General features: G+C 40.2%; 1 protein-coding gene across 1 annotated transcript in view; it reads left to right on the top strand.

Annotated features, from left to right (window-relative positions):
* The window catches only part of LOC117303732 (protein Wnt-5b-like), a 39,301-nt gene that overhangs the window by 14,696 nt on the left and 8,637 nt on the right, over positions 1–15,968 (top strand). Inside the window, exon 4 of the mRNA XM_033788036.1 lies at positions 3,866–4,158. Coding sequence (XP_033643927.1) covers positions 3,866–4,158 — 293 coding nt within the window. The remainder of the gene's footprint in view (positions 1–3,865; positions 4,159–15,968) is intronic.

Raw genomic sequence — 15,968 nt, 5'->3', positions numbered from 1 at the left:
CGGTGCTATTACGTCATTGCTTGGGACGATGGCGTTCTCCCACTCAGCAAGATCTTTGACGTCGATCCCTCGACTTTAGGCCAAAGTGTTATATTAAAAGTACGGCCTTGAGATTTAAAACTCACTAGAGTTTGTTTTTCTGATCAACCGGCCTTGTATCATTACCTAATAATAATAATACGCAAAAGTAATAACGTGTCAACCCCATTGAGTATAGGTCAATATTGGCCCAGTGACCCTGGTGGCATTGTAGGCCATGACTCGTGCACAAGATTAAAGGCAAAGTATACAATCCATTCACTGTGTTTATCATAAGATTCAAATGATAATGATTTCATATTGTGACCACCTTCACACGCTTGCTCTTGAAAGAGTGTATAGCCACTTCAACGCATTTTCCAATCCAGCCGATTCTGGGTGAGCCTTCTTGAACCAGTGGGTAGATTCAAATGTCATAATACACTGACAAAATATCAACGTGGAACCCTAATACAGAAATAATACAAATATATTTTTCAAACTAGTAACTCTGTAAGCCCTTTCTCGGCGTGAAGTAGGCCTTTAAATGGCCACTTCGCCGTAGCTCGCGAAACCACACAAGAACCAGAAATCTTCTTCTCTAAAAGATTTGTTACGTCTTAAGGGGACTCCGTTGTCAATAGAAACTCTCAGCTGATCAACACATGACTCATGAGAACCGTTAATAAAACAGGTTTGTAGTTGATGTGGTCAGTATATAACGTAAATGAGCCGTTAATCTGCAAACAGAAAACGAACATAGTTTTTGTACCACATTATCTAACTCAAGTGGTAGGTTCGACTTGAATCTAGACCACAATGTGGATGGTCTATGTATAAATCCTACATGGGAACTATGGTGTGTTGATGACCCTCCTCGAAGACTAGACCATGCATGGTTTATACCCGGTGTGCGATGATACCACCAACCGCATCAACCTCTACCCTCCCCCAGCTCACTTCTCTCTCCCCCCGGCCCACTTCCCTCTCCCAGTCCGATACGCAAACAATACCCGTGTGAAAAACGATTATCTGACTATTATCCGCCATCCTTCTACAAAGAAAGGTGAGATTGCATGAATAATTTATGCGTTTATAATATGAGCCTCCCCCGTAAATCCGTCATCCAATTAATCTTTCCCCTTCTCCTCTTCACGTTGTTGACATAAAAGATTAGCGCGGTAATCGTTGTTAACTTAGTGTTCACAAAGTTAAGTTTGTAGCTAAAGTTAGAGTAGCTTGTGTAGAGTGGTGCTTGGTGGTCAGCCTGTATCTTTACTCGTGATCTGAGCCTGATGATTTCACAGCGATTAAGCAAAAACAATTGAGGTATCTGCTAACATTCTTGCTTACCATAAATAGGGTTCCATCTAGCCATGACTCGTCCCCTGCGCTGATGTAATACGAAAGTGAAACGCCACAATGGCTACGGTTTCATCCAACGGTGACGAAAAATTTGGGTTCAGGGCCAAGATTTTATAGAGCCGCTGAATTTGGGCCATAGTTTGAGCATAGCTAAGTGGACATTTGCTAATAAGCGAATACGAGCAGTATACCTGTCACAGTTTATATACACGTGACATGATATTTTGGCTAGTAACTTTAGTTTGGTGAACATAATTTTGCTTAGCATAATTTTGCTTAGCTCTATGAATTTGGGCCATAGTTTGAGCATAGCTAGGCCCAAGTGGAAATTTCCGTGGCTGAAGGGTGTTTTAAAGTCTTAATTTTTAGTATTTTGATCTCGCTTCTCAAACCTCACCAATTGTGAAGTTCATTCACCATTCTTTTCTGTGAAATAATCCCTCGGACGAAGTCATATTTTTGATAAAATGTACATGAAACATATTTAGAAACGTAATATCTGACGTCGGTTGTTTCAACCGAAATTAAAGGGACATATTGCATTGGATTGGTCGAGTTGGTCTTAAAAACTCGTTTGAAACCGTTTGTTATGAAATGCATATGATGGTTACAGAAAGGTGTTTTAAAAGTAGAATATATTGGTCTACACAAGTATGCCTCGAAATTATTTATATAAACTCAAATTTTCACAGGTTTTTTATTTCATTTTTATATGTTATGGGATTTGAGGCATTGTACTGTATGTTGATGTATCAAAATGCATTTGGTTTGCGGTAACACCATGTGTGTATCTACATGCTAGGTAGATTATGTTCTTTTGAGAACTACGGTCCAGCTTTATCTTCTCAGCGGTAGTAGAATATAACGCGATACAAGATCGCAAAAGAACATGCTCTACCTGACAAGTAGATGGTGTTAACGCCATTTTATATTGTTGATCACGCAAAATAGGAGCACTTTCTGCGACTTTTTTATCCTTTAATAAAGTTACAACTAACTATACTAAATTCAGACATACCTAGCGACATGATCTGGCTGCATAGGCGTAGTTTAAATTAGCTCCATATGTTGGTCGACGTTGAGGTTACTGAGTGATGGAGTGTGTGTTGGCAAAAAGTTGAGTTACAAATGCATTATGACAACTCAACATCTGTATTCGCATCATGAACGTTCACACGTTTCGCGTAGAGTTTGTTTTGTCATGCTGTGCGAATTGTGCCCTGGAGTTTTGGCGCTTGATACCCAGGGAAATCGTGAAGCCCGGTTCATACGTTCTATTCCCGCGAATGCTTCGTGCGAAGCTGATTTTCTTGCGTCACAAGTGGACAAATAAAGCGTACGAAAAAATAAACCGGGCTTCTGTCTTATATCAGTATCTTATCGTTTAAACTTGCTGCTCTGAGAAGACAAAGTACAGGGTTTGTTATGGGTTTTCTCGGTCAAATTCGGCAAATGAGCAACCAATTTAGCCACCAAGCTATTCTATTTCGCACGAAATCGAATGCTTCTGAAAAGGGTAATTAGATTTCGTTTTATGATTAGTCAAATGTAATGTTGCGTCGTTCGATTTAACAAAATAATCATTCAATTTAATAATTCATCAAAGCAGAATTCAATTTAACAATTCATCAAAGAAGCATTCAAATTCGCAGACGCTTCTAAGTTCTTGAGGTGTGTGTGTCACGGAAAAGAATGACGATACGCTAAACTGAACAGAGTGCTGTTAAGGAATTTGACTCGACTCAAAACGATTGAATGGCCGAATTCTGAATATTAAACGCAGCAACAACTGGAGAGGCAAAAAAACTTTAATTCGAACGCATGGAAATGAAATTGGCTGCTCATTTGAGAAAACCAATATTATTATACAGAAATATATATTTTTTTTCAATCTGAAAGATCGCTTTTCTTTTTTTGTGTCAGTACTCTTTTTTCAAACGTGGTGACTTAAACTGAGAAATTTCCTTGAGTTGCGCGAAGCTGCATTTGCCAAAGTGGCAATCTGTGCTCTTGTAAAAAAGAAACAATACTAATTCTTATCAAATCGTCAAAAGCACATACGTGTGAAAAGACAGTTCCGGAACTTCTCTTGTTTATTGTGGACAAACAGGCCATACTTTTGCAATTGTGGTTATTATCAAGCTAATTATCTCAGAAGGATTATCTTTAAAATGAATTCTTAATCATATGAATGAAAACAAAGATAGAGTGCTTTAAAAACAAAGCACCGTAATGTACTACGCATTAGTAAAGCATGTATATTTGTTTTCTTGGAAGTGAACAGTAATTTCAGATTAGTTTTGCTGACTTATCTACAGAAACGGTAAGACTCGATTCGCTCCTTCTCTATCATTTCTAAACTTGTTCTTTGTTTTCTCTTTCCATTGCGTCACCAATTAACCTTGTCACCAAACTTCTGACCAATCACCGACCTGGCATTATTGTCACACATTCCACGGGGGGAACCACTACCAAACTCCAGCCAGTAGAGAAGCAGCTTTTACGTACACCATATCCGCTGCTGGTGTAGTCAACGCCATAAGTCGTGCCTGCAGGGAGGGCGTTCTCTCGGTGTGTGGATGTAGCCGTGCTGCTCGACCCCCTGATCTTGATAGGGACTGGGTGTGGGGAGGCTGTGGGGACGACGTTGACTATGGATACCGATTTGCAAAAGAGTTTGTCGACGCCAGAGAGAAAGAGAATAACCATCCGAGGGGGACCTACATGTACGCACGAATGAAGACTAACCTGCATAACAACGAGGCAGGCAGACGGGTGAGTTACCGGCTTCCTTAATAGAGCAAATTAATCGTACTCTTTTCAGAGCCACCTATTGGACCTTTTTTAGACTTAAGCAAAGCTTCAAATCACCCATTTCATTTAATGTTTTTATTTGGTTCGGCCACTGTGCACTCTCCTCTGACCACGTTTGTATATCGATCACGTCTGCGCCATTTTCGTCTAGTATCCTTCTTCGAAACGGTTGAATCCGTGTAAAATGCTCGCGTTTGAATTGCCGGTCTTGACTACGGTCGCTACGAAAAGCCCCGTTGCAGAGGTCTATCGCAAATGCTACTTCTGTAGCCAGAAGCCAAAGCTGAAAGTTGCTGCGTTTGAACGTTTCATGACCCACATCTGCACATTAACATGTAATAATGCACGGTCACTTGTGAATACTGCACGAGACTTGCCTGTTATATTTTGGCAGAGGGCGCTATTTCGTAAGCAAGTGACGTCACAGGGCGCATTATTGATAATTTTTGTGTGGAGTTATTCTGCTCGATTACGGAGATGCCACAAAATGGGGAATTGGATTTTCCCAGCAGTAATCATTGAGAAACCTTCACTCGGTCGGGATTCCCCCCAGCTACGGAAAAATATTTGTTTAAAGGGGTTTTAAAACATTTTGTAAAGACTTCACGAGGAAATTGTAAAATACACACAAATGCTCACAGTCAATCCAGGCTCTTGCGGCCCTTTGAAGAACTGGTTTGTCATGTGTAACATTGTCTGTATTACTATGATTGTTTACTTTATAATACATTGACTGTCTTTTCAACTGTTTTCTTTTATCTTGATATGGAGGTCGTCAGCCCCGATTAAACCAAGCCCTAAGCCACGCCCTTCACTCAAACCTCTCAACGCCCTTTTCTTCCCCACAATTGCCCAAATCTTCAATCTTTTTTACGTGACATGCTAAAATCTAGCAACCTTGGGGTTTTAAATCGGCTGTGCTTTGCAAGTTTTATCGATCACTGGGAGAGAGAAAAGGAAAAAAAAAACTCAAGTCCATTAGAGCGGACAATCTGTAATCATCACAAGTGACACTGCGTCCTTGTCAGGGGGTGTTCTTTTCACGGGATGCAATCGTCCAAGCGTATATACGGCACTATCCATAAACGCCGATCGAACTCGCCTCTCCCCCGTTGCGAGGTAAAGCTTTTCAACCCCCAGTCGTTGAATTACGGGCAGCCGAGACCAGAAAAGGAATAAAAGATTGTGATCCAAAATGGACATAAAGCAACCATCCACCGGAAAATTGTAATCCGTCGAGAAATCCGCGTCAGATTGATGGAAATGAACAAAACTTTGTAACAGTGTTCGGTTCGACGTTAACAGAATCAATGTGTTCTCACGACTGTTGATAATTCTTGCCTTTTACAGGCTGAAAAACTCCCCGCTGTTTGCTCTTTTGCTTGTTATTTTCGCAAGAAATTTAAACATGAACTCCTTTATTGATACGATTTTTATTGCAACTTTTTTTTTATAACAATTGCTCAATCACTCCGAAGAAATAACCGTCCACTTCAAAGCACAGTTCAGGGCAAGTGCTTTTATTATTTTGTTTTCTTTGGGATTATTTGAGTTGCGCAATGGAATACTGGAGGGTGTTAGGTTGCTTTTATTTCATATCAATACAGAAAATATTGAAATGCAATGTTGATAAAGTTGATGGAGCATTTTGGGCACTGTTGTTTCTGAGGATTAATTTCGTAACCACTTTATTAACCACAAAATGCCTGTAGCACCTTAGGGGACCATGCTTGTTCAATGTCGACGAGTTAGTTACAGTCCATTAATTAAGTACACGTACATGTACCAAAAAGCAGTCAAGTATCAAATCAAGATGCAAGAATTCCGGTCTGCTAAATCAGGACCATTATTATTTATCTGAAAATAAAACAAGCATTATTGAGATGTATTTTTTTGTTTTATACCCATAGCGGTTACCATGCAGCTTTGTGTTCATTATTTGTTTTACTGTGACAATGGAGGAAGGATGCTGTGACTAGCCAGCTTTTTATTGTTCTTTATCCACCTGTTTTCTCACTGGTCCATCTGTTATGTTTCATTGTAATTAATATATAGGATTTGAGGCATTGCATGGTGAGGTATCAATGTATATTTGGTTTGCGGTAACACCATGTGTGTATCTTCTTGCCAGGTAGAGTTGTTCTTAGGGAACTGTCTTGCTTTATTCTACTGCCGTGGAGTAGATAATCGGAGGTTCGGGAGACTTCTCAGTTCTGAAAAGAACTGTCCTGCTTTTTCTGAAAAGAACTGTCCTGGCAAGTTTGATACACACATGGTGTTACCGCAAACCAAATGTACATTGTAATTAATGTTATCATTTCTTTCTATAGCAGTATAGCTCTAAGGTTGTATCCGTGTGTCCGTGCACGAGTTGAACATGAAGCCCATGTACATGCATGTACATGTACATTGTGTGAACAATCTGAGGTAGTCGTGTGCTTACACGATAGACATGAAGCCCATGGACATGCATGTACATGTACATTGTGTGAACAATCTGAGGTAGTCGTGTGCTACGATAGACATTGTGGGGTGCATCCTACATGGTTTTTAAACACTGTCCCTCTACTAAACCATGGAGGAACACACTGACAAAAAATGTATGCTTTCAGGTGTCATTATGCAAACATGGATATATTAATTATTAAAATAAACATTTAGCTATATCGAGTTCTTAACTTATTAAGTTACAAAGCCCATGCTAGAATCTTGCTTATGGAGTACGTTGTTTGTGCCAAACGATCCAAGAACATTTCACCTGCTCACTTAGCGAGTGAAATACACACTGACCACGTGTTATAGCAGGCCGCGTGATTTCATACTAAACTTATTAGTCAGCCCGCAGTTCTATCTAATTGCTAGCGTCACTTCATCATTGTGATTTGATATCAATGATGGAATCACACCTGGAGTGTGGTGTCATTTTATTGTCGACAGGTCTTGTCCCAACAACTCTCTGTTAATGTAACGAGAACCGAGGATAGACAGCGGCCTTCGCGACGCATTATCCCCCGTCCAGTGATCGGCCTTCTCGGTAGCCTCCTCTCGCTGTGAGAGGGGTAACATTCCGGGGAAGAACCCAAGCGGTGGCTAATTACCAGCCATTTCAGAATATGATAGGGGCTATCAGAAAGAAATTCCGCAACCTGTGGTTGTTATGGGTCTCCTTTACCTGGTGTGGGAGTGAACAAGAATTTGCAGGGGATTACAAAAACACTATTATTCATCCATTTGGAGGAGTAAAAACAATGATTCATTAAGTAAGAATTTGATTATCAGATGAGGCCTCGGTTGATCCTTGATAGAAATAGTATTCCTACCTCAATGGTTGATCACAACCGTTTGGAGATGAAACTTGATGGTAATTCTTCAATTTTTCTGGAAAAAAAATTGTCTCCTAAAAAATCAAAACGTCATTTCTAGAAATATTGGTAGAATTACATCTCAGTCTCATTCATCATGGACTTCATCATCTTTTGAATACTTGTAGTGAAAACACAGGTTAAGTTTTTGAACTTAAGAATTAATCCTTTAAAAATCTTGTAACATAATATGGACATTTGTCTCTTCCATGCACTTTCACCGTTTGCTATGACAGTGTTTCTTTAAGAAACATTTTTGAAGCTGCAACCATACTTTCAACTTTCGGATATCGAAAAGAATATTTTGAAAACGGAGTTACCAGTTCAGTATTCATTACTTTCTGGCATTGTAATCCACTGTGTACAAGAGCTGCTTTGTACATCTATCTTCCCACAGTGTTTATTCGGATGTATCTAATGGGCACATTGACTTAAATTCACAGGCGAGTTGGATTTCATTATGGCACAAAGAGTACATCTGCGGACAATTTCATAGAGCTGCTTAAGCAAACAAATAGCCGCTTAAGCACGAAAATAGCTTGCTTATTTTATACATGTTAGGCCTACTGACCAAACTTTCATGTCTCTAATACATTGCTTGTGACTGGTATTATAGCTGTTGTTTACTTAGCATAACAAGAGTGGAGTCTTGGTCGGTAATCTGATTTTACTAAGCAAGGATTATTTTGCTTAAGCAAAATTGAGTGCTTAAGCAGCTCATGAAATTGGGCCTAAATTATAGAGAAACTATCCAAATAGTACTGCACGCCAGAGAGACGTTTCGCGTTACATCAGCTGACTGCGGGTCGAGTCATTGCAAAGGGCATTCTTGAAAGCTAATGGTTACAAGTTAAAGCTGTTTCAAATTAGTTGGTTGTTGATTGTGCTGTAGCAAAACTTTGGTGAGAGTATGAGGTTTCCTTTCAAAGCCACCATACTTACAATTGACACGTCAATTGTCACATTATAGACACCACAGACAGGGTCAAAAGTAACACCATTTATGGTGTCAAAATAACTCCAAGTTTTGGCAGAAATTATTGTTATTTCAACACCCTAGTATATTTTGATTATTTGTTGGTATCTTTATAATGACAGCACGCATGGTGTCCATTTTAACACCCCAGTTTTTGCAGGGTTCCATTAGGCACAAACTATCGTACGGATGTGAAAAAAAAATATGAACACATGCTTCAACGACGGTGACAATCGTTTGCATTAGATTGAGCTAGAGTTCCGCCGCCTGGCACCAGACTACATGTACCAGTCCGTCCGTGGTGTAGACATACACGTGTGTGATATCATGGTGCTATACAAATATAAATGAATGGTGTTTCCAACTGATTTTTACCTTCAGAGTTGTTAACCAGGATTCTATATCAAGACTACTACTAGCGATAGACATACACGTGTGTGATATCATGGAGCTATAAAGATAAATGAATGGTATTTCTGCCAGTGTTTTTAAGGTTCGAAGACTAGCCTAGTGGTAGACATACACGTGTGTCATATCATGGAGCTATAAAGATAAATGAATGGTATTTCTGCCAGTGTTTTTAAGGTTCGAAGACTAGCCTAGTGGTAGACATACACGTGTGTGATATCATGGAGCTATAAAGATAAATGAATGGTATTTCTGCCAGTGTTTTTAAGGTTCTAATAGCAAGACTAGCCTAGTGGTAGACATACACGTATGTGGTATCCGAATGGAGCTATAAAAAAAGATAAATGAATGGTATTTCCAACAAGGTTTCATCCAGATTTTTGTTACGGGTCTATATCATAACCTTTTGGAATAGACATTATGTCATTTAAAAACACGTCAGAGCTTGTGTGGTTCACGAACGCAAACCACCCATCACGATCCGCAAATTTGATTTGATCATGGACTGGTCGGTGAGTCACAACGGGTCCTCTACTCTTATCCTTGGTTTTTGGGAGATTGTGGAATTGTTGAAGGCTCAGTTTTAAATCTACATTCATGGTGAGCAGTCATGCTAAGCTGGTATTAGGAACTACGCTGGATGCATGGCGAGAAATGATACTGTAACAAACTTTAGCGTGCGTGCCACACGCAAGATGTCTGGAAGCTTGGTTATTGTAATTATCTTCACGATCAGGTTCAAAGTGTTCGAAATGTCAGAACAAATTGGTTGATATTGTTATCAAAAGTTTGTAAGATGTTAGAAACAGTTTTGGAACATGATATTAAAACACCTGACGATTAAAGGCCCCTAACACTTTGATGAAATGTTGATGAAAACAGCGCATGCACATAATGAGACAGAGAACTTATAATATATACAACGGCCTCTTTTCAAAAGATATTTATTTTGCGTCTGTCCGAAGTTGTTTTGTTTACAACAACTGTGTCGGCACCAATGGTTTCATCACTGAATTTATTATCGTTTCATAATTGTCTTCAATAAAAGGCACCATCCAACCTGTGAAATAGTGATCAAATCAAGTGATCACAATCGGAGCAAACAGTAAAACGACTGATTGATGCTTTGCGCTGGACTTTGTCAACGTTCATTCCGGGTTTATTTCGTTTTGCAACAATCGAAACAAGGTATGGTTCTGGGGTGTATCTTTTTCGACTATTACAGTCTTTCAGATAGAAGTGTTTCTCTATAGGAGTCGCAATGATACTTCATAATCACCTTCGTGTTCTCTGTCTTCGAATAATTACTTCGATCTAAAATTAAAATTAGGTCAGACTTATATTTTTCATCGCAGGGGTAATTTTGTAGAGCAAAATAAGACTGACAGACTTGTACTGCGGGCGTTGGTGTGAAATTGCAAAAACACAATAGTTTGTTGAACTTTATTTTCTCGCATTTTCACAACAGGTTTCCTGTTATTATCGACACCAGGAGCGCCTTTTTATTGTGAGGTCCATGTGATTATTTCACGAGAATTGTGTTTAGTATCGAGGGTTTAGGAGCAGTTTGTTGTCTTTTAACCACAGCGGGTGCGTGTTGCGGGCGACAGCATGCGGACGGCATTTTTAATGAACACGAAACTACCGCTGAGAATCTTAACACTGTTGAAGGTTGTCTTCACGCGGTAAATGCTGGACACCGTTCCCGGTTTTCCTTCTTGATGATTGTTGAATCTTTCTTTTCTTTTTGTATATAGTAACTCTGGTTCGATTTTTACACTTCAGGTTTCCATCATAAGTCTCTCCACAAAGGCTTTTCTTGGGTGGGAGTCCGTCAAAAAGGTTGAAAAGCCGGTGGCGCCAGCACGTTATTAACGGGGCAGACGGAGGAAAACAAGGCATGGGTAGCGCCCACCTTGGAGGCGAGGCAAGGGCGGGCTGCGGGGTGCGATGCAGGCGCGACAAATCATCCGGTTTTTTTTCTCCCCTCCCTGTCCAATCGAAGCCTACCATAACCACCCTTGCCAAAGAAATAGTGAGAAGGATTATTCTGGTCGGATTAAAAGCTTACAAATATCGGTGGTGGTTTGGGCTGGAAGTTGTTTAGCTTGGGCACTGGTCTGTGATGGTAACTCCAAGCGAATCTGTCGCGGATTATTGTCGGGGAAATTGTTCAATTTAGCGGCAGCTTTTGGCTTTTGTCACCCCACGGTAGTATGTCGAAATTTATCTGGGGAGAACTATTAACAACGCATGGGTGACTGGCAACGAGGGTTTATCTTGTTTCCAGTAGAAATATTACACAAAAATACATGTGTTCTGTCAGTAGCTATAAAGCTAAGCCTGTTTGATGAATTTTGTGTAAATCTATAAGCTTCGTACAAAAAATATGTCAAAATTCATTAAATTGATGACTTTATCCTTACAGATACGATTATTTTTTAGTGTAATTACAAAGAGTTGGTTGTTCACACTGTGAATTGCATTGTTTCCCTCTGTGTTCACACAATGCACCCCGTTGTTCCCATTTAATGCCCATTCATCTCTTACTGGAATTCAAATGAAACCAAAAAGTGACTAAAAGTGACGAATGTTGTTTTCTCCAAGGTGACTTCTCGCCATAGGAACTTTGATTTTAATTTCAGTTTATGTGCTTTTCCAGTCTTGTCCAAACCAAGTTTTACTTTTGATTGTTATTTTAAAACTATAGCAGCAGGTTTGTAAAATGGATGTCTATTGTTCTTATCTTTGATAAAAACTTGTTAGAACTTTTGTTGTGAGGAAATTTTATATGTAATCAAGTGTTGAATTGTTTGACTAAAAATCAATACGTAGATTAGTTTATACAGCGATTTATCAGTAGAAATTATTATTCAATATTGCTATGATCAACAATTCTATAAGACATGACGTCACTGGTGAGTATCAAATTCACTAACCGATAGCTAAAACAAATTGTTGTTTATAGAATCATAAGTGATTCGTAGTCTTTGATCAACTCTTGAATAAACGGGAATCTCCTAACAGTCGTTTTAATGTATAGTCTCAAGAGTGAGCAGACATTAAGTTTGGGTACTTTTTGTAAGACACAGAACACAATGTCCACGGATTTACATAAAACTTACATAGTTTGAAGATAATGATAGTACAAAGCTTCCCATTAGTTGCTGAGGTGCTGTGCTTTTTGAGAAATGAGTCAACAATGTAAAAAAAAAAAAAGCTTTCGATTCGTTGTCTTTTGATTCAGAGCTGAATCAACCCAATTCTCATAGTCTTTTTAACTGATCTTAGTATGACTGCAGGCCTTAAACTTCGCTCGTCAAGGGGCGCATCAATTTTCCTCTGGTAAGGTAGACTTGTGGACAAGTCGTTAAATGTCTCTCGCGGTGATAGCGTTCCAACTCTATTCCGAATCTCCCCGCGATTACCGCGGTATTTTCGCGAGACTGCTGGCCCGCGAGATCACTGCTCTCACGACAACGGTCCAAACGGGGAGTAGAAGTCGGCAAACAGCAGTTCGCGCGAGAGCACCGCCACAACTCCACTATCTCATCGCGGCAGACCATGAACGAGTTGTCCACAAGTCTAGTTCGTATCACGAGCAGAACCTTGAACGTGTCTCAGACGAACAGTGAACCCTTGACCTTCAGATCATTTGGTTGCCACTTAAACAATTTGACGGGGACCTGTAATTGTAAATAACCCATGGTCTGCAAATAGAAATGGCTTTCACTGATAATTAGACTGTCAGCTGAACTTCAAAATGTAATGGTTAGTTGAAGGTTAGTCGCAAAATGGCAAATGGTAGATTTGAACAATTGGCAGGCGTCCAAAATGTGTTAGTTTTTTCGAGAATACGGTGATCGGCCCTTTCGAAACTATGGTTTCGTATAGGCTCTGGATTAATCCCCGGCAGTACTGTACTCTCGGTACAGGACTTCAAGCAGGCAGACGGTCACCCTTTTTTCGAAACCACGTTTTTGGGGCTCCAGCTTGGGATCCATCCGCCAGATCAAAGCCCCGTAAGGAAAGCGCACATCTTTCAAGTAACTGGCGGAGCCTAGGCCAAAGCCGTAATTTCGAAAAGGGTCATGAGCGAGAAACATGACAGGAGCGTGAGACCCATCGTTGTCCACTCCATTCGCTGAGGTGTGTGGCGTAACCATTGCTCTATATGGTGTCTTCGCGGTGTCACCATGTCCCATATCTCATGTGGTATTCTGAAGGCTTTTCGATGTAGGAATTCTGTATCGGAGCCTATTTCCATCTATAGACGATGTGACCTGTGACATCATATGTTTACAAAATAACCACAGAGCCTGGACTTCCTGCAGGCATGATTTGTACACAGCTCAATGGAAGAAAACATCAAATCTTATATTTTATGGAGATTGCACTGTGTAATTCTTATCAACTTTTGATATGATGAAAGGGGGCACGTCTCAAAACTTGTCCAGCTTTTACTTTCATAACTCTTGGTTTTATGTGGAAATTATGACACAACATGTCAACTTTCCCACAGGACCAGTGTATTATCTTGCCTGCCAGATTACTCAAAGAATGAACAAGGTCACACTTATTGTAAACAAGATTCAGATGGTCTTGTCCACCATGTTATCATCCTCCACTCAACAATGTCCCTGCAATCTCTTCTGTTTACAACTCTCATGCCACATTAATATTCGGTTACATTGTCCTGAGTTAACCATAGCTTTGGGTGTTTGTTATATTAGAGATTATGAATTGCATCTCTTATCCCATCGTCGGGTTGAGCTCTTCTGAGAATTTTTGTCTTGGCGACTGTGGAGGGTAAAGTGCTGCCTGAAGCGGTTCTTGTCCACTCGATGAAGTCCGGTCATCAGCAGAGATTCATCACTCAACATTGAAACACATACCCGGAGATGCGTCGTTTTGAACGGGGCGATGGGGTTCATCAGCGGTCGGTCAGCATCGTGGATTCTCGGAGAGTTTGTGTTTTTGGTGGATTTCTTGGAATGAAAGGTCTCTGGATATGTTGTGATGATGTAAGGTTAATGGGCCTGAGGAATTGGGTGAAGCTGGTTGGGTGATAGAATCTAATGCCCATTTAAAGAAAACAAAATGTCATTGAGTTTAAAACAAGATGGCGACATGCCACTTCGAGGTTTTTTTGCAAGTTATATAATTTTGATCTTGAAAACTGTTTGAATTTCGGTTGTCGTTCAAATTTAGGCTATACAGTTATTGCTGAGTTGTGCTACATAATGACATTGGGCGCAGGCTGTTTTGACATGTTATGTCTTGGAAGACAAATTAGCTCGATCTGAACGAGTGGTTATGAGCCCTACTTATTACTCGTTTAGGGTTTGTGTTTTGCTTGTAGAACTGAAACTGCTTCTCGTTGTGCATTTAAGATTTGTTTTCCCCGAACACGTGTGAATCCTCAAGCGACGATACCCGAACGGCATCATGTTCAGCTGTGGATATAATTGTCTGGGATATCAGTTACCCAAATTTGAACTTGGCACCATTTCGGTTCAAGTTCAGCCACGGAAGTTCACGCTCTACGTTCACAGAAAACCCCAACAAAGTTCTTCATCGTTGCCCATCATAACCCAGGCCCACCGCGGCGCCGGTCAGCTGCCCTGCGTGTTCCTCAACACACCTGCGGCAGATGCTTCTCAACAAACTCCCGGGCAAAACAAATATTACACACGAAGCTCATTGAAATATAAAGGTACGGTAGTCTATAAGGACAACGAAATTCCCGGCTGCCTTTCTTGGGGCTGGGACTGCGAGGAGCGAAAGGTAAATGACCGAGGAAAAGTCCAAGAAAAGACCATTGATTGTAAATGACACCCCCGAGTGTAATTCCGCAAACTTGCCAAGTCGCGGCTCGAGAGCCCGCCTGGAATATGGGCCATTCTGCGGCAGCGGATCCTCAGGACGCCGTTAAAAATATTAACTTGATTATCATAATTACAGCTGTTACAGTCGATGGTTTTTTTTATATTCTGGTTTGACATAATGGTTTCTACGGATCGTTGTTTGATGGAATGGACAGGCCACATAATTTAGGGGGAAACGGATACAAAAATGTGGAGAAAATGACGGGACTCGGCCGACAGGGAATTGCGTCTTGCATGCGTCGCATGCCATGCGTTGTGACCCCATGAAAAGCCTTGATGACGTTTGTATAATGGAGTCGAGAACTCAATTTTGGCGGGTAAACTCAAAACCAAAAGCAAGTTCGAGCAAGGGACTAATGTTAACTAATATCGACCATGTGGCGATTTTGCCTGTATCCAGTATCTATTGCATGTATTGGTAACAATTGAACATTCTTATAACTGTGATTAGTTATTTCATTCAAAAATACTATTTAAGAAGAAAACAATCCAGAACTACATAACATATACTGGAGGGTAAACTTAAATAACAGTTGCTGGGGTTTGGATTGATGATGCTTTGTTCAGGGCGTGAAACTGGTCCCATTGTTGACGAGAGCCCTCTATTGGCAACTAGTGACCGCTGGATTAGCTTGCTCCAATTTCAATAGTTTTAAAAGCAAAATCATTTCAAACTGGTTGGTTTAATCTACTTAACTGCGGTGATGCTCACCCATTAACAGTTCTTCGTACGATTTTGTACAAAGAATGCAAACAAGTGCATTAAATAGGACTACTCAATTAGTTTAGCAACAGTTTTGTTGCTCAAACATCGAAGTACATCTTAATATGCACAAACATCAAAGTATATCTTGTTATAAATGGGGAAACCCCGACAGAAACAAAGGTCCACTATATTTGGGACCCTTGATCTCGTATTATAATGCAACAAACAGATAGAGTCAACAGCAAAAATGCAAAAACAACTGTTGAAAACATGGAAGTAAACATAGAGTTTTAAAAAAAAAAAGGGGGAAAAATCATTACAAAATATATTCAGTGTATAAGTGTGTCAATTACAATCTGATAGTCGAAATACTGCATTTAACACGCCTGCCATACTTCATATATCAACACCTAATCATAGGTCGGCTCAGA

Source organism: Asterias rubens, chromosome 2 (assembly GCF_902459465.1).
Source record: "Asterias rubens chromosome 2, eAstRub1.3, whole genome shotgun sequence".
Classification (NCBI taxonomy): Eukaryota; Metazoa; Echinodermata; class Asteroidea; order Forcipulatida; family Asteriidae; genus Asterias; species Asterias rubens.
This window is presented reverse-complemented; position numbering and strand designations above follow the sequence as displayed.